Below are 26,494 nucleotides of genomic sequence, written 5' to 3'. Positions count from 1 at the left end.
ATAAGAAACAGTAGAAAACAGCGGAAAATATGTTGCACTACCTTTCTTAAGGTGTATATGCTATAAAATAAGCAATCTATTTAAAAACACAAACATTAAGATAAGCTTCCACACAAACAACAAACTCCAGCAGATAGCAGTTCACAACTTAAAAAATAGTAACCCCCATACAAAAAAATCTGGCATATACAAACACAGCTGCAAAGCTGCCCCTCTTACTATACAGGACACATTGGGAGAAGCATTGAGACTCAGTTCAAAGAGCATATAGATGCCATATATCTTAACAACATTTCAAAATCCACATTTTCCATGCACACAGCTGCTAAAAATCATGGAATAAGGATTATTGAAGGTCATGTACAAGTATTGCAACATTTTGAGAAAGGTAGCTTTATGAATTTGCTTGAAGAGACAGACACATATACACATAAAAGCAAATCACCACAAAATCTCGTCAATGAACAGACCGAGTTAGCCATTGCAGCCCTTCTTCAAAATTTCAGTCACTTGTTTCCCAATTTAAAGCAAACAATAATAACATGCAGTCACTAACCCAACATAAAATAGTGAATAATAAATAACAGCTTGCAGTACCATGCAATACCTCCAACTAGCTATAACTAAAAATCAATGAAATGTCCACTGTTGCAATTTTATTTATGTCTATCCATCCCAAAAATTTACAGTGCTTCCAGTTTATGCCATACTATTTACATAATATGTCCATAGTTGTAGTAATATTTATTTATGTACATCTGGCCCTTATCATTTACTTTGGTTACAATGCATACCATAATATTTACGTAATCTCACTGCAGTAAAACTTTTACAAATTGACTGCTTTATTGTTTTATCTTAATTTTAATCTGTTCTCTTTTATACAAATGGTAAGTGATGTAACATTAGTAATTTGTAAATTCCTACTGTCACATACATGTACATAATGAAATATCTCTGAGACTGGAAGTCTGTGGCATTGTTAGGGTTGTAATATCGCCAGCCTAAGGACCAAAAGTTTTGTGGTCATTGATGGAAATAGAAGTAATTTACTATGCGAATATTTCGGAATGGGAAAGATATGGTGAGATATCGGGATTATTTTTCGAGTTTGGTTCAAGAGACTTGCAGTTGACGATTTGAAATCCAAGTTTTTCCCTTATCTCCTCCATTTAGACTTCGTATAATACTACGAATTGGTGAGTGCAGTAGAGAAAATGATGCAACTGAAATCAAACAAAGTACTTTAAACTCGTGAAAGAGCTGTAGACATTGAAACGCCCCCTTAAAAAATTTTGTAGTTGACAGTGCTGGATAACCTCTTACATTATTTGATTTTCAAACAGCTGGGCAAAAACTGAACGTATTCAAACAGTTTTCTCTTTACTTATTCTGATCATCACTAAACTGACAACAACGTATTTACCTTAATAGTGTTCAAAAGTCATCATATATATATATATATCAATTCATGACGTCCATCTTTACAAATTTCCTTTTTCTGGCGGTCACAGGTCCAGGTCGTCCGCTTATAGCAACCTCTCAAAACTCATCTCTCTCTCCACATCCACCACTGTTGGCGGCTCACGTCCAACTGCCCAACGCTACGCACTGTTCACACCCAACTGACCATAGCGAATATTCCAACAATGCCAACTATCCACAGACTGCACACAACACAGTCAGTGATTTTCATACAGAGCGCTACGTGGCGTTACCAACATAAAAACCTAATCAGCCTACTTGCAACATGTGTGAAGAAAAAGTATTCTGCAAAGAAAAGGTAAACGTACGTTTTTCATATGCTGCCTATCATTGACTCCACTATTGTACCTTAATATGCAAAAACGACAATCAGACCAATACGACTGATTCAGAGATGATCTACGCTTCTTTGACGACGAGAATCAATTGAGCGCGTTACTGTGAACAATCAAAACCTCTAGTGGGCTTAGAAATAGCGTCACAAGGAGCCTTCTGACGCTCAGTATTTATTGCAGAACACTGAGTATTTCGCAACAATATTAACGGTCTGAGAGCGGTACTGACGGTCTGCGCAGGATACTGAAAGAGACTGCAGAGCTTTAAAAATGTTGACGCTCGCTTAATGTGTTACATAATACATTGTTCCGTGTAAGGGCTGGTATTGCGCGGCTTCCTGATTTTTGGTCGTTTAACCAAGTGATACAGCGACGCCATGTCAATATGAGTACATAAGGAAAGACCCATGGCAGGATTCTTTAGCTGAAATGCAGTGAGTAGAATAGTTTGATTATAAACTTTACGCTTAACAGTAAACAGCTGTAGAAATATACGACGAAATTGTTGAAGTGTAGGGACATAACACTGCCGAGGCTTATTTGTTAGTTTCAGAACCATGAATTACGTATTGCAGAAGTATATAACGGCATACTTACCGATCCTCTACAATAATGTATTTTACATTTTTCATGTTTATAATTCGCTTCCAGGATTGTCGAAAATGGAATCCTAAGAGTATATGAACAATATCTTTCCTAGGGGGTAACGTTGTTCACGGATTCGCTAAAGATTCGTAGTTCATCCATAAGTTACTCCGATAGCCATCTGACTCTCCTGCATGTTATCTTAGCTTGTTAATATGGCCGTGTGTGGAACGCCTTCCAAGCCACTTTTTCGCACATCGTCGCTTCCTCTTGCTTTTCTTCTTGCAGTGTGCAACGACTGCAGTCGCATTACTGTACATGCTATTTCTACATCCTCGTGCGCCGATATCTTCGCTACGAAGGCAAGGTTCTGCTTTGCTAATCGTTACCTCTCCCTCTGGGAGGTAACAGTTCTTTGGGACTCTTAATTACATTCGACGCCACGGTTACGATTAGCAAAAATTTTTATCGAATGTCTGATGAGGTCTAGAAAAGCCGAAACGCGTCACATGTGAAGATTACATATATCTATCTTGTGCAACCAAGACTGTTTTTTCTGTTCTAAAGATCTGTTACGGTTGCTGTATGAGTGCCACTGTGGTAGCCATCGACTGGAGTGGTCTTGATTTATCAGGGGTCTCCAAACTTTTTAGTCCGCGGGCCACATTGACTCCTCCACGAAGTCATAAGGGCCAAGATCTACCTAGTGGGATTAAAGCACCCTAGCACTCCATGATCACCGTAATTTAAGGCTAAAGGAAAGATGAAATCGCAAAAATCTACTGTTGTGGGAATAGCTAGCACTGAAACGAACTACGATTTTTATTTAATTACATAATTTTGATTGGTGGACGTACCTGACCGAAATTCTGGCGTATTTTATTCTGGCGAATTTCACCGACATAAAAGTATGTCACTGCACATTCTTCACGAAAGCGTCCAACAAAGTTAACGAAATCTCAAAATCATTGTTAGCAACACTATTAGTGCAAGACGTAACAGTGGTAGAATATGTCAACGCATTGTTATTTCAAGCGACGCAACAATAAGTTTAGTTACGTAGTCTTGTAGCGAGTAGCAGAGCCAATGTCGCGGTGTATTGGTCGCGATAGGCTTCGAAACTCAATTGTTTGCAGTATATTTGGCAAATATTTGGCGGGTCGGGTACAGGGGATGTCCGGCCAGCTAACGCGGGGCCGGTTTTGCCGGCTCTCGCGGGCCGGTTTCAGCCCGCGGGCCGTAGTTTGGAGACCCCTGATTTATTAAAATGGCCGATAAAGTGACACAGGCCAAATCTGTGACTCTAGCGTTTACTTACCGGCATCTATAACACACGACTGAACCACAACCTTAAACTGGAATACAAATCCGTGCTCATGCCTGGACTAATGCTGCACTGCAACACATAAGCATCAAAAAGGATTCTCTCGTAAACGGAAGCTGAACGTGCTGCACACAACAGACTTTTAACAAGGCAGTGGAAGGAGTAGACGCATTCGCAAGCAACTAAATGTTAATTACGTGGAAACCGGAAATACCTACGGCGGCGAAATCAGCAGCAAAGACGGAATTAAGGCATCTAACTGTAGGGGTGAAGAGCCTCTGTTCGTTATTATTTGTACAGAGCTGCTCGCACTGTACGTTTCAGGACGTTCCGTGGTCGGGACTGCGCCCACGGCAGGCGTGCGCCGTGGAGTCTGCGGTGCGCCACAACCCTGGACGACCCATCTACGTGCTGCACACGTGTGCAGCGCCCGCTTCAGGCGTGTGGCTGCCGGCGGGGGCCACAGCTGTGCATGTGACGACGGAGGAGTTCCTACGCGACACGCCGCTCTACACTCCACTCATAGAGAACGGCGCCCTCGCCGCCAGCAGGTGGCCCGTCCACCACGCCTCTGACGTCATGCGGCTCGTCGCGCTCTGGAAGTACGGTGGCCTCTACCTGGACCTGGACTTCGTCGTACTGAGGTGAGGAAGCGATTATGTAGCTTCAGCATATCGGCAGAATATTACATCCTCTCATATCTTTCAAATTACTGGACAAGGATGGCGGAGACCATGAACATCATAGATTTAGGGACCCCCCCAATTCCCTCCTCAAGCCAGCAGTGACTAGACCACGTGACTGCTAGCCACGAAATTCTGACGCCTGTAATCGTATGTAGCTTATCTAACGGCCAATATACCGTGGTTGAAGGAGGGGTTTCGTAAAAGTACTTGAAAGTTTTACCAGAGTCCAAGTTCTTACGAAACTCCTACAGTTTTTCTGAACTGCGCTATGCGCTACTGGAGCACCTCCCAGTGGCTGGCTTGTGTAAACACTGTACGATGGTTCAAATGGCTCTGAGCACTATGGGACTTAACTTCTGAGGTCATCAGTCCCCTAGAACTTAGAACTACTTAAACCTAACTAACCTAAGGACATCACACATATCCATGCCCGAGGCAGGATTCGAACCTGCGACTGTAGCGGCCGCGCGGTTCCAGACTGTAGCGCCTGGAACCGCCCGGCCACCCCGGCTGGCAAGCACAGTACGAAACAATTGTCTATATGGAGCGGAGAAGCACCTTGCCAATACAAATGATGTATTTCGAAGTTTATTGTGGCACTATACACTGAAGCAGCTTCATTTGGATTTGGATGAGTGGAGTGTAGAGCGGCGTGTCGCGTAGGAACTCTGCCAGCACCACGTGGACAGTTATTGTTTACGAAGGACGTAAAACTAGCACAATACGATTAACTGATAATAGAACAGTGGTAGACGAAAAAGAACAAGAATTGCGATTTGTGCTAAATGTAAGTTACTAGCTGTGGATTAAGATATGCACCAAAACAGAAGAAAACATCACAGGTGGACGTGTTGGAGGACCAAGTGTTAAAGCTGCGAAAAATAATCTTGAAGATACACATGGTGTTGATTTTAACCTGGGACTACTAAATATCTCAAAAAACGGTGCGCCGTACGAAAACAATGTTCTAGACGAAAGGTTAATAGTAGTGAAGGGACTTCTGTCTGTGCTACAACTGACCATCTCCTGACCACACCTCCTGCTTGTGCGGGGTTAACTTAGTGTTTTCAAATGGAAACATCTCCCTACTCCGCCCTCAAATTTTTACTCTATATTCGGATTCTTCGCAGAAAACGACGTTCGGCTTACTCAAACCATTGTTTTCCATTCGTGATAGATGGTACTGTAATAGACAAATATCAAGTGTGGCTGTTTTTGCAATTAAGAACCAACGCATTTCATTCTACGTTTCATCTGCTATGTAAATGTAAGCTAATGGTTGATATTTATGTTCAAAATTTACTTTAGTGTTGCAAATTTGGTTGTACCGTACAAAGTCTTGACTTAGACAGTCCTCCTCCTGATGGTCGAAGGACAGGCAGCGGAGGTACTGGGCTGGCAGTAGAGCAGATGTGAGGGTTCCACCCGGTGGTGGTGCAGGAAGAGTTTTACCCTGTAGTGGAATAGACAGACGTTCGACTGTGTCAGCTGCTGAGGCCGCGAAATTGCAAGGTAGGCTTCCCCGTTTCGCGTAACCAGACCCGCCAGGTATTGAACCCATTGTATTCTGATGTATGTAACCCTTGCATGACATCTTCTGATCAATAATGAATCGGCACTTTTTTTAATTATGACACTCATTGTAGGTGGTCAGGGAGAAGCATATGTTTGGGGAAGACGTGTGGTTCTGTGTTAGTAGTAGGTGGTGTGCTAATTGCTGTGAGGTTAGCGTTACGCAGTAGCCTCTGGCTATCAATGGCCTGATGGGCTTTACTTGTGGTAATGAAAGCCGTCTCTTGTCAAGATGACAGTGGCGGTTTTGACCTGACTGTTTGACCTGACTGGTTAGGATGGTTGCCAAGGATTTCCTGGTAGTATTGGCTAGGAGGTTAGAAATCTTCAATTCATTTTTTGTGCGCTGTTTCGAGTTACTGGAATGATCATGGGGAGGAAAAAATGGGAAATTTGTGGTAAGGTCTTATGGGACCAAACTGCGGAGATCATCGGTCTCTAAGCTTACACACTGCTTAATCTAACTTAAACTGACTTATGCTAAGGACAACACACACACCCCTGCCCGAGGGAGCACTCGAACCTCCGACGGGGGGATCCGCGAGAACCGTGGTAAGGCGCCCGAGACTGCATGGCTACCCCGAGCGGCCGAACGTGGAGAGGAGAACGAGGGTACCTCTGTGAGTGGATGTGAAGTGTGGCGGTTTAGAGGCTCCAAATGTCGTCTTGCCCTGGCAGTCTGCGGATCGTGAAGCTCTGTTCTGCTGCTTTTCGCCGTTTTAGAGTACTGGATGATGTCCGTAAAGTCTATTATCTTTCGCTGTGGTATCGATTTGGCATCGTACTTGTTGGGTGTGCCGGCTTAGGTGGCTCTATAGTACATGCCCGCGGGTATCCAGCCAACTACTGACGCCTAGAGGAAATATTTCTTTACTCTGCGCGGGAGGGGCCGAGAGGGTGCTCTGCAGCAGTTTAAACATTTGAGCTGCACACGACGAGTCGTTATCGCTTGTCGCTGCGTCTGCAGATAAGCGGTGGTCCGTGCGAGTCACGAGGCAGACGCTGGGCGGCGCTATCTGCAGTTAGAGGGTAGAGAGCCTGTATACAGTGAGAGGGACCACAGGTGAAGTTGCCCGTGATTGGCTGATTAGCTTTGGCAGAAAAATGGCGCCAAACGTATCTCGCGCTTCCTATGTTCGCCGTGCTTTTGAGTTGAATTGAAGTTCAGAGGACTTTTGGAAACGATTAAAAGGTATTTGAATTATTGAGAGACTTGTTATGCGTTGTGCATGCACGTTAGATTTAGTTGTAAATCGTTTTTAGTACGTAATTAGCGTTTGCGATCTTAAATACGAGTTGAAATAATGAAGCGTTTTGTGATGAAGCCGGTAGGCCTACGTGTTTGAAGTAAACACGTTAGTAAATGTACAGTATTGTTTTTGACATCTGTAATTCGTTCTGCAGACGTTCGTAAACGATGCCAGGTTGTACTGCATTTGGTTGTTCCAATAGAGGCGAAGGTGGATTTCGCATGTTAGCATTTCCACGCAATGAAGAAAGACGAAAGCAGTGGGCAGTCGCAGTCAACAGGGCTGGCATAAATCAAACAGGAGCCTTGGGGAAACCAACCAAGTACTCTTATCTATGCGAAGTAAGTCGTTTTTGCATTTTACTATATATAAAACAACTTGCAATATACATAGTTAAATTTGAAAGCAGACCTGTAAATTGGCTGTGTGAAAATTATTATGACGCATTATTGTTATAAACAAATGCATTTAACGAATGATTTCGCCATACTGTCTTGTGCTTTTGATTCGGTGAGTGTGTACTCCCCTATAGGCCATTCAAAAGTCCCGCCCGCAGTTTGGCAGAAAAATGGCCGCCGTATCGTCCGGTTGGCCACTCTCTCCCTATACAGGCTCTCAATTAGAGATGTGAAAATTACCGAACTATCAGTTTAATAAGTCACAACTGCAAAATACTAACGCGAATTATTTGCAGACGAATGGAAAAACTGGTAGAAGCCGACCGCGGGGAAGATCAGTTTGGATTCCTTATAAATGTTGGAACACGTGAGGCAATACTGACCTTACGACTTATCTTAGAAGAAAGATTAAGGAAGGGCAAACCTACGTTTCTAGCATTTGTAGACATAGAGAAAGCTTTTGACAATGTTGACTGCAATACTCTCTTTCAAATTCTAAAGGTGGCAGGGGTAAAATACAGGGAGCGAAAGGCTATTTACACTTTGTACAGAAACCAGATGGCAGTTATAAGAGTCGAGGGACATGAAAGGGAAGCAGTGGTTGGAAAGGGAGTGAGACAGGGTTATAGCCTATCCGCGATGTTATTCAATCTGTATATTGAGCAAGCGGTAAAGGAAACAAAATAAAAATATGGAGTAGGTATTAAAATCCAGGGAGAAGAAATAAAAACAGAGGTTCGCCGGTGACATTGTAATGCTACCAGAGACAGCAAAGGACCTGGTAGAGCAGTTGAACGGAATGGACAGTGACTTGAAAGGAGGATATAAGAAGAACATCAACAAAAGCAAAACGAGGATAATGGAATGTAGTCGAATTAAGTCGGGTGATGCTGAGGGAATTAGATTAGGAAATGAGACACTTAAAGTAGTAAAGGAGTTTTGCTATTTATGGAGCAAAATAACTAATGATGGTCGAAGTAGAGAGGATATAAAATGTAGACTGGCAATGGCAAGGAAAGCGTTTCTGAAGAAGAGAAATTTGTTAACATCGAGTATAGATTTAAGTGCCAGGAAGTCGTTTCTGAAAGTATTTGTATGGAGCGTAGCCATGTATGGAAGTGAAACATGGACGATAAATAGTTTGGACAAGAAGAGAATAGAAGCTTTCGAAATGTTGTGCTACAGAAGAATGTTGAAGATTAGGTGGGTAGATCATGTAACTAATGAGGAGGTACTGAATAGGTTTGGGGAGAAGAGAAGTTTGTGGCACAACTTGACTAGAAGAAGGGATCGGTTGGTAGGACATGTCCTGATGCATCAATGGATCACAAATTTAGCATTGGAGGGCAGCGTGGAGGGTAAAAATCGTAGAGGGAGACCAAGAGATGAATACACTAAGCAGATTCAGAAGGATGTAGGTTGCAGTAGGTACTGGGAGATGAAGGAGCTTGCACAGGATACATTAGCATGGAGAGCAGCATCAAAACCGTCTCAGGACTGAAGACCACAACAACAATTAGAGGGCTCCGCTTGGAGCTGCTGTCGGCAGGTGCCGCTTATGATGGCGGTGAAAGCCGCTCAATTGGCGCCCTGCATTGGCGGTGACAGGTCGCGAAGGTGGGTTACGTCGCTCTGATCGGTGTGTTGATCGGTGCTGCACGGAAAAACCCTACCCGGGTGGATTTTGTGGGGAGCTAATGTATGGATAGAGAACGTTATCAGATCGAAAATTTTTCACATCACTTCTTTATTTTCAACACGACTATTTGCTTCTTAGTTCGCTTGCGACCGGCCGCGCTCTCACCCCTCGGACTGTCACGCACGAAGCGGAGAATCGATTATCCGAATCACTCAGTATATGCTCTACAGGATGATTCAGCTGTCGCTTTAAGCAACCAGCAATGTTATATGTGGCCTTGAAAAAGCAAGCGCGACGTTTTCACACTCTGTCACTACGCTACAGAAAAATTAACAAGGTTTTTTTTTTTTTTTTTTTTTTTAATTTTGTTGTTGTGGTCCAGAGACTTTTGATGCAGCCCTCCATGCTACTCTATCCTGCGCAAGCTTCTTCACCACCAATAACTACTGTAACCTACATCCTTCTGAATCTGTTACTGTATTCATCTCTTGGTCTCCGTCTGCGATTTATACCCTCCACTACGCCCTCCAGCACTAAATTGGTGATCCCTCGATGCCTCAGAACATGTCCTACCTACGGATCCCTTCTTCTACTCAAGTTGTGCCACAAATTCCTCTTCACCCCAATTCCATTCAGTACCTCCTCACTACCCATCTAATCTTCAGCATTCTTCAGTTGCACCACATTTCGAAAGCATCTATTCTCTTCTTGTCTAAACTATTTATCGTCCATGTTTCACTTCCATACATGAATACACTCCACACAAATACTTTGAGATTTCTTTTCTCCAGTAATGCTTTCCTTGCCATTCCCAGTCTACATTTTATATCCACTCTACTTCGACCATCATCAGTTATTTTGCCCCCAAATAACAAAACTGATCTACTGCTTTAAGTATCTCATTTCCTAATCTAATTTCCACAGCATCACCTGATTTGATTCGACTACATTCCATTATCCTCGTTTTGCTTTTGTTGATGTTCATCTTATATCATCCTTTCAAGATACTGTCCATCCCGTTCAACTGCTCTTGCAGGTCCTTTGCTGTCTCTGCTGCGGTTCTAGGCGCTTCAGTCTGGAACCGCGTGACCGCTACGGTCGCAGGTTCGAATCCTGCCTCGGGGATGGATGTGTGTAATGTCCTTAGTTTAGTTAGGTTTAAGTAGTTCTAAGTTCTAGGGGACTGATGACCACAGATGTTCAGTCCCATAGTGCACAGAGCCATTTTTGTCAAATTTTTTATTTCTTCTCCATGGATTTTAATTCCTATTCCTAATTTTTCTTTTGTATCCTTTACTACTTGTTCAATAAACAGATGAAATAACATCTGGGATAGGGTACAACCCTGTCTCACTCCCGTTCCAACCACTGCTTCCCTTTCATGGCCCTCGCCTCTTGTAACTGCCATCTGGATTATGTACTAATTGTAAATAGCCTTCCGCTCCGTTTATTTGCCCCTGCCACCTTCAGAATTTGGAAGAGAGCATTCCATTTAACACTATCAAAAGCTTTCTCTAAGTCTACAAATGCTAGAAACGTAGGTTTGCCTTTCCTTAATGTATCTTCAAAGATAAGAATTGTCTCACGTGTCCCAACATTTCTCCAGAATCCAAACTGATCCTTCCCGACGTCGGCTTCTACCAGTTTTTCCATTCGTCTGTAAGGAATTCGTGTTAGTATTTTGCAGCCGTGACTTACTAAACTGAGTTCTGTAGTTTTCACACCTGTCAATACCTGCTTCCTTTGGGATTGGAATTATTACATTCTTCTTGAAGTTTGAGGATATTTCGCCTGTCTCATACATCTTGCTCACCAGATGGTAGAGTTTTGTGAGGGCTGGCTCTCCCAAGGCTATCAGTAGTTCTAATGGGCCTTGTTTCGACTTAGGTCTTTCAGTGCTCTGTCAAATTCTTCAACATTATCATATCTCCCATTTCATCTTCGTCTACGTCCTCTTCCATTTATATAGTATCGTTCTCAAGTACATTGCCCTTGTATAGATCCTCTGTATACTCTTTTCACCTTTCTGTTTTCGGTTATTTGCTTAGAACTAGTTTTCCATCTGAGACCTTGATATTCATACAGGTGGCTATCTTTTCTCCAAAGGTCTCTTTAATTTTCCTGTAGGCAGTATATCTTACCCCTAGTGATATGTACCTCTACATCCTCACATTTGTCCTCTATCCATCCCTGCTTAGCCATTTTGCACTTACTGTCGATCTCATTTTTGAGACGTGAGACAAGCGCACCTCCCTCCAATACTACAACAAAGGCTTAATCATTCGTATATCAAACAATTAAATATTATATGTGGAGATAGGAAATCACGGGAACAACTGAAATAGTGCTTCACTTCACTGCAATTTGTATTTATTGTAACACTTGATAACAGACGAAGAAAATGTCACGCGTTACACTTGACAAATAATAGCACTAGAACAATAATAAACACCTGATTCAGTTTTCTGCACTTTAAAGTTCAACAGGCGAACACAATTTAAGTTCTCCCATAAATATAAATTTGCGCGTAGGCGCGTTAAACAACTGGTTACGAAACAGTCACTTATAACATCGAGGCAGACACACTCCATTTAAAGGGAAAATAATTAGCAAGTTCACACATTGAATAGAACATTAAGGTGCATAACAGGAAAGTGCACCGTCCACAACACTTTACGGCTACAGTTAACCTCCAGTAAGTTCCTTTCTTTACAATGTGATATTAAGTACAGCTCAATAGTAATAAAAAAATTACACGATTAAAACTGCTGTTGTTGTTGTGGTCTTCAGTCCTGAGATTCGGTTGATGCAGCTCTCCATGCTAATCTATCCTATGTAAGCTCCTTCATCTCCCAGTACCTACTGCAACCTACATCCTCCTGAATCTGCTTAATGTATTCATCTCTTGGTCTCCCTATACGATTTTTACCCTCCACGCTGCCCTCCAATGCTAAATTTGTGATCCCTTGATGCCTCAGGACATGTCCTACCAAACGATCCCTTCTTCTAGTCAAGTTGTGCCACAAACTTCTCCCCAATTCTGTTCAATACCTCCTCATTAGTTACGTGATCTACCCATCTAATCATCATCATTCTTCTGTAGCACCACATATCGAAAGCTTCTATTCTCTTCTTGTCCAAACTAGTTATCGTCCATGTTTCACTTCCATACATGGCTACGCTCCATACAAATACTTTCAGAAACGACTTCCTGACACTCAAATCTATACTCGATGTTAATAAATATCTCTTCTTTAGAAACGCTTTCCTTGCCATTGTCAGTCTACATTTTATATCCTCTCTACTTCGACCATCATCAGTTATTTTGCTCCCCAAATAGCAAAACTCCTTTACTACTTTAAGTGTCTCATTTCCTAATCTAATTCCCTCAGCATCACCCGACTTAATTCGACTACATTCCACTATCCTCGTTTTGCTTTTGTTGATGTTCTTCTTATATCCTCCTTTCAAGACACTGTCGATTCCGTTCAACTGCTCTTCCAAGTCCTTTGCTGTCTCCGAGAGAATTACAATGTCATCGGCGAACCTCAAAGTTTTTATTTCTTCTCCCTGGATTTTAATACCTACTCCGAATTTTTCCTTTGTTTCCGTTACTGTTTGCTCAATATACAGATTGAATAACATCGGGGAGAGGCTACAACCCTGTCTCACTCCCTTCTCAACCACTGCTTACCTTTCATGCCCCTCGACTCTTATAACTGCCATCTGGTTTTTGTACAAATTGTAAATAGCTTTTCGCTCCCTATATTTTACCCCTGCCACCTTTAGAATTTGAAAACTCTAAATTGGAAATTGACAAATCTATACTCAAAGGAGTCGAACTCCATCGAAACACCCCAAAAATGCCAGCTTAATGGCTACCTAGAGTAATACGTATAGCATGCTTATAGATTGACTTGAAAAAGGAATAAATAACACATACACGGCTTCTGACGGCCGACAAACTGTGTTGGGCTATTGAGCAGTGATTAATTTAAGCTAGCCACATTAGGTTAGCAGCATATTTAAAGACAAGCGTCGAGCAAGAGCCCTGGTCCGAAGGTAATGGAACCAGTACTAATTTACAACTAACGACAGCACTGAAACAACTGATGACAGGTTGACCATTACCGATGTGGTGTACTACGGACAGTCAATAGACTGAACATTCAGCTGAAACCCAAGTATAATGCTGAGGGGCGAAATGCCCCACCCGAAGCATGTTTAGGGCAAACACCTAGTTTGCGAACGAAACAACGATGAAACAACAGGATTATGTTTCAGCCTTCAGTACAAATGCCAGAGCCCCAGTATAGCCTTAACTCAAGGAAAGTCTAAAGCACACTAGTTTCTGGCTCAATTAAAGTTTCCAAAACAATCAAAACTAGCAGGATTCCTTTACCCGGCAGACGTGCCAACACTTCCGTTCATACCGTAGAGTCAACTAGCGCAACATAAATCATTATCACATTTCAGATAATATTTTAAAACAACATACTTAAATCCCTTTGTTTACCACATACCTTAATTAGGTAACAAGTTAGGCTCTGTTACTGATGCCACGCAAATGAGGTAGCAAGTTAAGGTCTACAGTTCTACTTTGCCATTTAACACGCGTCGTGACGAGGAAAGAAAGAATCCAGCTAATTAACTGAATGTCACTGCTTGGATTCAGTATTTGACGATGCGCTTAAAATCAACAGACAGAGGTGAGACTCGAGTTGACACTCGCAAGCAGCACACGCAGAACACGAGCGTAAGGCGAAGATTAAATAACTGCTCCTTGTTCAATCATTTACACACCGACGAAACAATCTTCGCCGAATTACTGCAGACGTCGGAATCCCCAGTTGCTTGCCAACACGTAAATAATGGTCAAAACGTCTTACTTTAAGTCCGATGACATCCATAGGACAGGAGTTTCAATGGACAACCAGGCCTCATCCCCTTAGATCCACCTGCGCCCAAGACAGTAACATTGCTGCTATCACGGCTTTAACGATGCATCACACCTGACACGAGTCATACCAAACCATCAACAAAACGGCGTGGCCTCCTGCACGCTCCCAGACGTCCGCAGAGTCCCTCCTTCCGACCGACGCTCTCCCGCAAACAGCAGGCAGCCGGCCGCAACAACGCCACAGCGCCCTCTGGCCAGGGCAGCAGAGCGCGAAGCGGGAATTTCAAAAGGAACGCGATACAAACAAGGAGAAAACGCTGAGAACCAACCGTGACATTTGGTCACGGATCAAGACGTTTGTATTCCTTTTTGCCTGCTTCATTTATTGCATTTTTATATTTTCTCCTTTCATCAGTTAAGTTCACTATCTCTTCTGTTACCCAAGGATTTCTACTAGCCTTCATTATTTACCTACTTGATCCTCTGCAGCCTTCACTATTCCGTCTCTCGAAGCTACCCGTTCTTCTTCTACTGTATTTCTTTCCCCCGTTCTTCTCAGTCGTTCCCTAATGCTCTCTCTGAAACACTCTACAACCTCTGGTTCTTTCAGTTTATCCAGGTCCCGTCTCCTTAAATTCTACATCTACATTGATACTCCGCAAGCCACCCAACGGTGGCCTTTTACAGTTTCTTCAGTCTTCAGAAATGGTTCAAATGGCTCTGAGCACTATGGGACTCAATTTCTGAGGTCATTAGCCCCTAGAACGTTGAACTACTTAAACCTAACCAACCTAAGGACGTCACACACATCCATTCCCGAGGCAGGATTCAAACCTGCGACCGTAGCGGTCTCGCGGTTCCAGACAGTAGCGCCTAGAACAGCACGGCCACTCCGGCCGGCTCTTCAGTTTTAATCTACAGTTCATAACCAATAGATTGTGCTCAGAGTCCACATTTGGCCCTGGAAATGTCTTACAATTTAAAGCTGTGTTTCTAAATTTCTGTCTTACCATTATGTAACCTATCCAAAACCTTCGAGTGTGCCGGCCGGGGTGGCCTAGCGGTTCTAGGCGCTACCGTCTGGAACCAAGCGACCGAAGGTTCGAATCCTGCCTTGGGCATGGATGTGTGTGATGTCTCTTGGTTTGTTAGGTTTAAGTAGTTCGAAGTTCTAGGGGATTGATGACCTCAGATGTTAAGTCCCATAGTGCTCAGAGCCATCTGAACCTTCGAGTGTCTCCACACCTCTTCCACGTATACAACCTTCTTTCATGATTTTTGAACCAAGTGTTAGCTGTGATTAAGTTATGCTTTGTGGAAAATTCTTCCTCTTTCATTTCTTAGCCCCAATCTTTCTCACCTACTACGTTTCCTTCTCTCCCTTTTCCTACTACCGAATTCCAGTCACCCATGACTATTAAATTTTCGTCTCCCTTCACTACCTGAATAATTTCTTTTATCTCATCATACATTTCTTCAGTCTGTTCATCGTCTGTGGAGCTAGGTGGCATATAAACTTTTACTACTGTGGTAGGCGTGGGCTTCCTGTCTATCGTGGCTATAATAATGCGTTCACTATGCTGTTCGTAGCAGCTTACCCGCGCTTTTTTATTCATTACTAACCCTACTCCTGCATTACACCTATTTGTCTTTGTATGTACACTCCTGGAAATGGAAAAAAGAACACATTGACACCGGTGTGTCAGACCCACCATACTTGCTCCGGACACTGCGAGAGGGCTGTACAAGCAATGATCACACGCACGGCACAGCGGACACACCAGGAACCGCGGTGTTGGCCGTCGAATGGCGCTAGCTGCGCAGCATTTGTGCACCGCCGCCGTCAGTGTCAGCCAGTTTGCCGTGGCATACGGAGCTCCATCGCAGTCTTTAACACTGGTAGCATGCCGCGACAGCGTGGACGTGAACCGTATGTTCAGTTGACGGACTTTGAGCGAGGGCGTATAGTGGGCATGCGGGAGGCCGGGTGGACGTACCGCCGAATTGCTCAACACGTGGGGCGTGAGGTCTCCACAGTACATCGATGTTGTCGCCAGTGGTCGGCGGAAGGTGCACGTGCCCGTCGACCTGGGACCGGACCGCAGCGATGCACGGATGCACGCCAAGACCGTAGGATCCTACGCAGTGCCGTAGGGGACCGCACCGCCACTTCCCAGCAAATTAGGGACACTGTTGCTCCTGGGGTATCGGCGAGGACCATTCGCAACCGTCTCCATGAAGCTGGGCTACGGTCCCGCACACCGTTAGGCCGTCTTCCGCTCACGCTCCAACATCGTGCAGCCCGCCTCCAGTGGTGTCGCGACAGGCGTGAATGGAGGGACGAATGGAGACGTGTCGTCTTCAGCGATGAGAGTCGCTTCTGCCTTGGTGCCAATGATGGTCGTATGCGTGTTTGGCGCCGTGCAGGTGAGCGCCACAATCAGGACTGCATACGACCGAGGCACACAGGGCCAACACCTGGCATCATGGTGTGGGGAGCGATCTCCTACACTGGCCGTACACCACTGGTGATTGTCGAGGGGACACTGAATAGTGCACGGTACATCCAAACCGTCATCGAACCCATCGTTCTACCATTCCTAGACCGGCAAGGGAACTTGCTGTTCCAACAGGACAATGCACGTCCGCATGTATCCCGTGCCACCCAACGTGCTCTAGAAGGTGTAAGTCAAGTACCCTGGCCAGCAAGATCTCCGGATCTGTCCCCCATTGAGCATGTTTGGGACTGGATGAAGCGTCGTCTCACGCGGTCTGCACGTCCAGCACGAACGCTGGTCCAACTGAGGCGCCAGGTGGAAATGGCATGGCAAGCCGTTCCACAGGCCTACATCCAGCATCTCTACGATCGTCTCCATGGGAGAATAGCAGCCTGCATTGCTGCGAAAGGTGGATATACACTGTACTAGTGCCGACATTGTGCATGCTCTGTTGCCTGTGTCTATGTGCCTGTGGTTCTGTCAGTGTGATCATGTGATGTATCTGACCCCAGGAATGTGTCAATAAAGTTTCCCCTTCCTGGGACAATGAATTTACGGTGTTCTTATTTCAATTTCCAGGAGTGTATAACCCTGCATTCACCTGGTCAGAGGTCTTGTTCCTCCTGCCACCGAACTTCACTAATTCCCACTATATCTAACTTCAACCTACCCATTTGCCTTTTTAAGTTTTCTAACTTACCTGCTCGATTAAGGGATCTGACATTCCACGCTCCGATCCGTAGAACGCCAGTTTTCTTTCTCCTGATAATTAGAAATTTAATGTAGTTAAATTTTTTAGTAGGATACATTTTCGGTGGTGGCGAAGCTTTTACAGTTATCCAAGAAAAACACACGAAAGTGACCTTCAAACGCATCTCCACACCACACTCATCCCTCACCAATCAGGACTTCTAGTTCAGTATGCTGTTCGTGGTACTCTTTCTTATCACTGTACTAAAATTTCCGACTACACGAACTGTTCCCAAAATTTGACCTTTTTTAATCTCTGTTGACTGGGCTATTACACGACAATCATAGTCTGACACTTCTTTAACATTATTAATTTAAACGTACTCGTGAGGATAATGACCTAAAATAGACCTTTGTGATCGTTATGCTAAAATTAATTACGTTGCCAATTCAATCCAAACTTGACCCTTACAAGCAAAGTAATTCCGTGGTCAGGACATCTGATGAATACAACGATGTTACTGTTTATTTAAAACTTTTAAAATTCACAAAATTAAGAGGTAAAATTTACACAAACGTCAGTTTCACACTTCGAAAGTGCTCGACTAAGCTGGTGGCGTAATCATGAAAAACAAAAATAGGTCGAAATTGGGAAATAATTCGTGCAGACGCGAATGTACAGCCGTATGAGGGAGTGCCATGAACAACATACTGGAAGTCCTGAGCGGTGGCGCTGGTTGTCGGAGTGAGGGTGCGTTTGAAGGTCACTTTTGTACGTTCATTTCGAATAACTTGAAAAGTACGGCCTGTAGGGAAAACTTGTCACTGTAAAAAATTTTAGTAGATTATATTTCCTACAAAAAAAGTTCCTGTTCATTATTTCTGTAGGACTAATAGTTTGTAAATATCGAGTGAGAGAATTTGACAATTTTGCGAGTGGTTTTTGAAGCTCAGATACAACACAGCAGGTTGCATAAAACGACAGCGGTAAGGGCAGCTGAAACATCCTGTATATACTGAGTGTTCCAGCAGGAATGGTAAATATTCATGGATATGACAGGAACTATCATTCGAAGCAGAAAGGCTATTAAAGGTGGGCTCTGAAGTGCATTGAGCTGACACACACAGTGCACAGTGGTTACGGTACTAAAAGCCACACCACAAGTTGGGAAACGAGGCCAAATTTCTAATAGTTTACTGTCGAGTTGAGATTTTCACACACAAATGTTTTACTCATGTCTTACAGAAACTAACAGTGCGGCAATAAACAACCTTTTAAACACGCCGCTAACTGCAATCAAGTAATTTATAGCAATACCACAATTTAAAAAATTTCTTTTTTTAAAAAAACACAAGCTAGCCTTGCGGTAATAAACAGCCTTTCAAAACACACCGCTCACGGCAATTAAGTAATTTATAGCAATACAACAATTTAAAAAATTTAAAGAACATTAATAAACAGGCTACTAAAGTAAATACAGAACTTTGTTAATAAAGTACGGTGAGATAGTGAAGCTACCAACACCGCCATTAAAAAAATCAAAGGCCTCACCAAACACACGATTAATGGCAATAAAGGAATGGAGGAATTTAGAAAGTTTTTAAACAAAAGTGTCCTGGAATATCATTAGAACTGAACAGATATGACGGACCCGTGTAAGGCGGCCACAAATCACCCACTCAGGGATGCTCAGGCTAGGCAGAATACTGACCAATTTAAATACGCCCGTAAACACAATTGCCACTCTCAGGCTGGTCACTGCACCGACTTTTAGCCAGCGAAAACTTGTAATAAGATGGCTTAACTTGCTGACAGAATTAGAGCTAATGAATGAGCGACCACATGATCAACCAACAAAATGGTTCAAATGGCTCTGAGCACTATGGGACTTAACTACTGAGGTCATCAGTCCCCTAGAACTTAGAGCTACTTAAATCTAACTAACCTAAGAACATCACACACATCCATGCCCGAGGCAGGATTCGAACCTGCGACCGTAGCGGTCATTCGGTTCCAAACTGACGCGCTTAGAACCGCACGGCCACACCGGCCGGCTGATCAACCAACAAGAAGCAAGAATTTACTCATAACACACGACAGAATAGCGAAACAATTAAAACTGCCAAAACTACACCTCCCATCGGGCAGTAACGAGAGGAGGAGGAAAGGTCACTGTCTTCAATTACACCGGTGCCGGGGACAGGAAACCCGATCGCCGGAGGCCACAAGGCAGAAGAGATACTGGTTACGCAAACTTATCACTTAATGATTAAACCTTCCATTAACGTAACTTGCAATTATGCTCGAACATGCAGTACACGACCTCCGAGGGCAAGGATCCCCACATCCGATCGCGCACACGTCGCCAGTGTACCCAACACGCCACGGTCACGCGACAACACGCTCTGTCACCGGAGTTCACGTCTTCTCCGCATCGTGGACGGGTAGTGACCGCTCCTTCCTGTTAAGTGTCTCCTTTTTCAACTCCAGTGTTAAAACGGAGGACTTAAAGAAGCTTGTTAACGTCCCACCAAGGTGAAATGAACGGCAACTACTGGTAGGGCGATTCTGTATACAACCAACCGGCGGGGAGCTCTTCCGTCAACTCCACCCTCTGGTTACACACAACCGACATACATCACGTGGCGACTCGGTACAACCGGACACGCCTGGTCCGCGCTGGCGAACCACACTGCCCTCCCGTGTCCACCACACTCTCTCGAGCGCACGCCTCTACTTCCGTGCCACCACACAAGTTACAACCGGTCAAAGACCTCACTTCCTCCATAGCAGTTTCCCGGAAGCAAACGCAGATATCGATAGCAGAGGGAAAAGACAACCAAGCAGCCACTTAATGACAGACAACGTATCAAACAAACATGCCAGGGGAAGAAAAGGAAAACCAACGCAATGTAAATACAAGGTGTAGCACGAGTCGATATACGGCTCATGCATATGTTGAGATAAAGGAGCAGAGATAAGAGCACTTCGTCTCTAGAAGAGATTTACTTCAAAGCAGCGAAGATCAACAAGTACTGATAGCTCTTAAGGTATGCACTTTTGAGCTCATGTTTACTAGACATTTTTCCTTGATGTGGCCTGTACTCCCACTACTTAAAATATGAAAAGCAAAGATCTTGCAGTAGAAGAGATTTATGAAGCTAAGGAAGTTGTCGTAGCTTCTTAGGGCATGTTTACTAGAGTATTTTTGTTTTGAATGACCGTTCCTGTCATACACCTGAATACTGACCATTCCACCTGGATCACCCTTTATATATACACGCTGCACAACGCAACTAAAGGATCACTTTTCAAGTAATTGTGCCCAAATTCGAGGCATAAGTTTGAAATTTGGCTCAGTGGTCCTACAACCTTCCTCCGTAACGGTGAAAAAGCGTCATAATCGCGATCCGGCGTTTAAGTAGCGCAGATTTTTTTTGTGGCCTGGAAAAAGTTTCAGACACACAGTCGCTCGCAATCGGCACGAAAAAACCTCAGAATGTGGCATAAAGGGCGTAAATGAAACCACCTCTTCCCTTGGGGTGTTGATACCCACACATTAAGGCGTCGAAAGCGAAAGTTCCCAGTGTGATGAGCAACAGAACAACGTTCGTGACAACGTTCAACGGTGATGACATACCCCGGACGATGCAGCCCTTGGTTAAGTACATCGTGGGGCAGCAGCTCTGTCGAGCGTGACCTGCCCATTTTTCAGAGTACAGCGACCGCAGATTCTGCTCTGGGGCTTTCACTATAGCTCTGGTCAGGGGTACTGGCTGTTAATGCGCTGTTGCCAGATCGTGAGTCACATGCACTTAATAGTCTGATAGATCCCTGTTACTCGTTGTAATAGTTACTACTTTCGTTTAAACTCAATGCAAATTCTTTTTTGCGGTGAAATATTGATTCAGGCTACGACTGTCACATCGTTATGTAAGCAATGTACATTATTTGAGTTTAAAAACATTTTAAAAACCTTGTCATTCATTTCGTTATTTGCAATCTACAATGTGTAAAATAGTTATAGACAATATTATGTATTATACACACATCAAAAAACTTTTGCATCACCCCAGTTTCCAGAACTCCTGAAGATAGACGTTGACTGTGGATATTGTACCACAAACACAGTCCCTTTGACTGTCCAGAGATGTCACTAAACCCGCCCAAAGATATAAATAAACAACCATGCATGAGCAGCGCCTACTAGACGGAGGGTGTCCAACAGCTGATCAGTTCCAGTCCTTTCACCAGGAAAGAGGTACACGGCTCGTGTTGTCTGTAGTTCGACCTTGCCTAGACGGCCAATACCGCGGTTAGCTCGCGTCCGCATTCTTACTTTGTGCCTGGAAGGGCTCTCAACAAGGGAACTGTCCAGGCGTCTCAGAGTGAACCAAAGCGATGTTGTTCGGACATGGAGGAGATTCAGACAGACAGGAACTGTCGATAACATGCCTCGCTCAGGCCGCCCAAGGGCTACTACTGCAGTGGATAACCGCTACCTACGGATTATGGCATGGAGGAACCCTGATAGCAACGCCACCATGGTAAATAATGCTTTTCGTGCAGCCACAGTACGTCGCGTTACGTCTCAAACTGTGCACAATAGTCTGCATGATGCGCAACTTCACTCCCGATGTCCATGGCGAGGTCCATCTTTGCAACCATGACACCATCCAGCGCTGTATAGATGGGCCCAGCAACATGCCGAATCGACCGCTCAGGATTGGCATCACGTTCTCTTCACCTATGAGTGTCGCATGTGCCTTCAACAATACAATCGTCGGAGACATGTTTGGAGGCAACCCTGTCGGGCTGAACACCTTACACACACTGTCCAGCGAGTGCAGCAAGGTGGAGGTTCCCTGCTGTTTTCGGGTGGCATTATGTGGGGCCGACGTATGCCGCTGGTGGTCATGGAAGGCGCAGTAACGGCTGTACGATACGTGAATGCCATCCTCCGACCGACAGTGCAACAACATCGCCAGCATATTGGCGAAACATTCGTTCTTCATGGACGACAATTCGCGCCCCCATCGTGCACATCTTCGAGTGACTTCCTTCAGGATAACGACATCGCTCGAATAGATTGGCCACCATGTTTCTAGACATATACCCTATCGAACATGCCTGGGATAGATTGAAAAGGGCTGCTTATGGACAACGTGACCCACCAACCACCCTGAGGGATCTACACCGAATCGCCGTTGAGGAGTGGGACAATCTGGACCTTGTGGATAGTATGCCACGACGAATACAGGCATGCATCAGTGCAGGAGGACGTGCTACTGGGTATTAGAGGTACCGGTGTGTGCAGCAATCTGGACAACCACCTCTGAAGGTCTCGCTGAATGGTGGTACAACATGCAACGCGTGGTTTTCATGAGCAATAAAAAGGGCGGAAATGATGTTTATGTTGATCTGTATTTCAATTTTCTGTACGTTCCGGATCTCGGTGATGGAAAACTTTTTTTGATCTGTGTATGTTTACATGGAATGCAAATGTACGTAAAACAGTGACAAAAACGCTTATCAGTGTAAAAATAATGTAACTGCTGGAATTTCAAACAAATTACGCATTGACAAAACAGAGTATCTGGTCAACACCACACATTATACACGCACTAATGTTAGCTATAAGATCGCTGAAATCTAGATCTACAATAAAACGTGATTTCTGCGTGACTGGTTGCTGTAAGTACATATCTTGTTTTCCATATGATTTTCCTGATGTTGGGTACTAGCCATTGTGGTAAAATTCATAGACTGCCCACTTGACAAAATCTTATCCAAGTCGTTTAGTTTAGTTAAAGAGCTCTGTTGTTTAATATTTTTCCTGGCAGAATCGAACTTTGGGGGTTTTTTCACATGACACACGTAGTAGATAGTTCTTAAACCAATGACACAAGCTGCAGCACAAATAGCCTGTACGTTAGCAAGGCTTTTTCTTACAGTGGATGATTTTTTCTGTAAGATATCGCAGTATTTCTTGATATCATAGCCGTCGATTATATGCAGCTTCAGCGAATCTTTCCTAACGGGTTTCTATGTAAATCCTAACACTTCACCGTCATTATCTACAAGATGTTTTAAATATTTATGGACGTTGTGAGTTATGGATTAGCTTTGCCACCGAAATTTGTAGCCTTTTTCAGTCGCACTCTTGCTGCTGTCAGAGTGTATAGTGTTGGGGCTGTTTATAAACTCGACCCATGTGGCACGGTGCTAATCTCTCTTTCTTGCAGCTTTTCCATTTTCATATGATACAAACTTCTCCACTCAGAAAATAAATTGCACTAGTCATACCACAAAACACACTTTTTTACGTTAGTTCAAACTGCCAAAACTAATAACTGAAGAACTGGAATGGAAAACAAGAAACGCTCGAAAATCTATACATCGTCACGCTATTGACATTCTACTGGCGCTCGAACTTTGCAACTACGGACGATGTGTTGCCATTTTCGAATGTTAGAGAGAGGGAGTTACGCGAGGGTAGGCACAAGTGCGGCATCACAGAGCTTGCCAGTATCCGCCAGTATGCCTGCCCAGTTGACGAAATTCGAACATCGAAGTAGCCAAGGCGATTTACGCTTTGTCAGCCCTCCTGTGGCGTGATAACGAGAGGGGAGGGGGGGTTGGGGGAAGGGGGTGGAGGGGGCGGAGAGGGCAACATTGACATACATGCTTGAGTAAAATGGCAAAGGATTCTTCTAAAATTCCCCAGTTCGACATGAGAACACCCTCGGTAGAAATTACGCACCTTTCTTGACCAAATTAGAAGTGTACCTGTACAGAGACCTCGACACCCATTAAGCTAAGGTGCTAGAGCAGCAGCGGAGCGCCATTTAGCTGAAAAGGCATCGAAGGTTCTGCACAGGTACGCTTTTAATGTGATCAACAAAGTTATGCCACAGGCACCAATGGTCTTTTAGAGGGACCTTTTGCCATTTTATTCACGTACTTGTCAATGTTGTACACCCTCGTGATCACGCCGCAGAATGGCGTGAAACTTGAGTGCTAAAAAGGAATAAACACCCTTCGCTGCTTCAGGTTACGTACGCATTTCTTCGAATGGTTTTGAACGGTCTCTGGAAATTCCACACTTTTTACCTAAGCTAAATTAGCGATCGTGCTACACTCCAAAGCGATCACATCACGTCCTACAGGGCTGCAGGCCCTCGATGGTCTTAGAGAAGGGCTGAATCATCTGAGAACTGCCAGCACTGTCGAACGTTGTTTGTCAAGAACGTCATCTTGCTTCTTATCACACTACGAACTGTCGTTTTCGTCCGCGAAATATATGGGAATCAGCGCCCCAAGGGAAGGGGTGGTTTCTTTGATGCAATTTATGTCACCTCCTGAAGCCTTTTCGTGTCAATTAGAGAAAGAAGAAAACAACACACTACGAAGGCGTTACGCAGATTGCTCACAAGCTAATAGTCATACAGGTAAAATTGCAAAATTTTAAACTTTGGCGGCCAATGGATGAATGTCTGATGCTGCATCATAATTTTACCTCGCAGCTGGCAAGAATAGGTACCAGGGGACATGTCGTTACCAGAGCATAAAGGCTGTGCGAATTTCGTTCCATGTATTGGACGGTTAGGCGCGTGAACAATGTATGCATATGTCAGAATTTGAGAAAGGACATCTAGTTGGACTCGAAGAAGCGGGTTGGAGTATCCGTCGAAACGCTCGACATTTGAATAGAAGTGATGCCACTGTTCGACGATGTTAACAGGAATGGGTGAACCATGGCTGAACACAGTGTCAAGAAGAAAGCATGGACCCAGAGAGACGACAGACCACGAGGCCCAGGCAATCGTTAGATGGGCACTCAGAATCCTGATTCATGATTGTCATCTATCCGAAGTGCAACTGATGCTTCAGTGACCACAAGGACCATTAGGCAGTTCACAGAAAGGGAGGTGAGCTCACTTCTGCCCTTGTATCGACTACCATTGACCTCCGTACACAAACGAGCCAGTTTTCAGTGATGTCGTATACAATCGGACTGTAATCTCACTGACTGAAATAGAAGTGTCTTTAGTGATGAGTCCTGCTTCGAAATGATCCCCTATGACCAGCGGAGACGCCTGTGTAGAAGCTCTGGACAGCAGTGAGACACCAACGTGGCTGTCACCCACCATACGGCTCGACAGGCAGAAGTGATGGTCTAGGGTGCCATTTCATTTCGTAAGAGAACCCCTTTGGCTGTCATCCTGTTGTGTACATAGTTCCACATAGTCAGCGTGTACACAACTTTCCCACTAGAGCGCGCCCCGCTAAGCACAACAGCGCAGGCGCAGCGCTCGTCCATTTCCGCACTACGAGATGGCGCTGCCTTAGAGACGGACCAAATTCTGCTTCCGCCGATCCATGTATTAATATGTAACGCAGCCAATGAGATTGCTGCTAATATAGAACCTTTTCTCCTCGCGTATCACACTCACGCAGTGATACCTGAACGTGCGAGGTATTATAATGAATGTACAGACCTCCGATTAGTCAGTCTGCATTAGTCTGTACCAGTCTATAGCCAAGTTTCAGTCTGCGCCTAATAAGATTATCATATTCCTGTACATAGCCATGAAGATAAATGAATAGACACTTTGTCAAGTATCAGAGATATGTGAGGATAAGATTAACATGCCAAGACCAAAGCAACTTCAGATTGTCAATTGTAAACAGCATCCAGAATCAAGTTACGTAATGTCTATGTTATTTATTATTTTAATAAATGTGTGTGAAAATTAATCAAGTTCTGTTTAAAGTTGGTCACCGTCAATCTACTACTCTAAGCATGCAAGGGGCATTTCTATCGTCTGACCTAACGGCAGAAGATAAACACGCCACGATAAGACCACGAGACATATTGCTGACACTCGCCTACTTCTTTAGAGCGACAAGTCAAATAATCTGATGGTGTGTGTAACGAAGGTCTTACAGTACGCACACCACACATCCGCAGCACCCTTGCAGCACAGCAGCGGTACCTCGACGGTGCTCCACACCCCGTGTTGTTGCTCTTCACGGCAAGCCAATCAGGACTTACATTTCATCGAGACAATGCCCACCCGCAAACAGCGAGAGTTTCTACTGCTTGTCTTCCTGCTTGTCAAACCCTA

General features: G+C 44.2%; 1 protein-coding gene across 1 annotated transcript in view; it reads left to right on the top strand.

Moving 5' to 3' along the window:
* LOC126455886 (lactosylceramide 4-alpha-galactosyltransferase-like) overlaps positions 1 to 26,494 on the top strand; it is a 70,204-nt gene that overhangs the window by 19,691 nt on the left and 24,019 nt on the right. The window contains exon 2 of the mRNA XM_050091646.1: positions 4,054 to 4,373. Coding sequence (XP_049947603.1) covers positions 4,054 to 4,373 — 320 coding nt within the window. The remainder of the gene's footprint in view (positions 1 to 4,053; positions 4,374 to 26,494) is intronic.

This window comes from Schistocerca serialis, chromosome 2 (genome assembly GCF_023864345.2).
Source record: "Schistocerca serialis cubense isolate TAMUIC-IGC-003099 chromosome 2, iqSchSeri2.2, whole genome shotgun sequence".
NCBI classification, from domain to species: domain Eukaryota; kingdom Metazoa; phylum Arthropoda; class Insecta; order Orthoptera; family Acrididae; genus Schistocerca; species Schistocerca serialis.
This window is presented reverse-complemented; position numbering and strand designations above follow the sequence as displayed.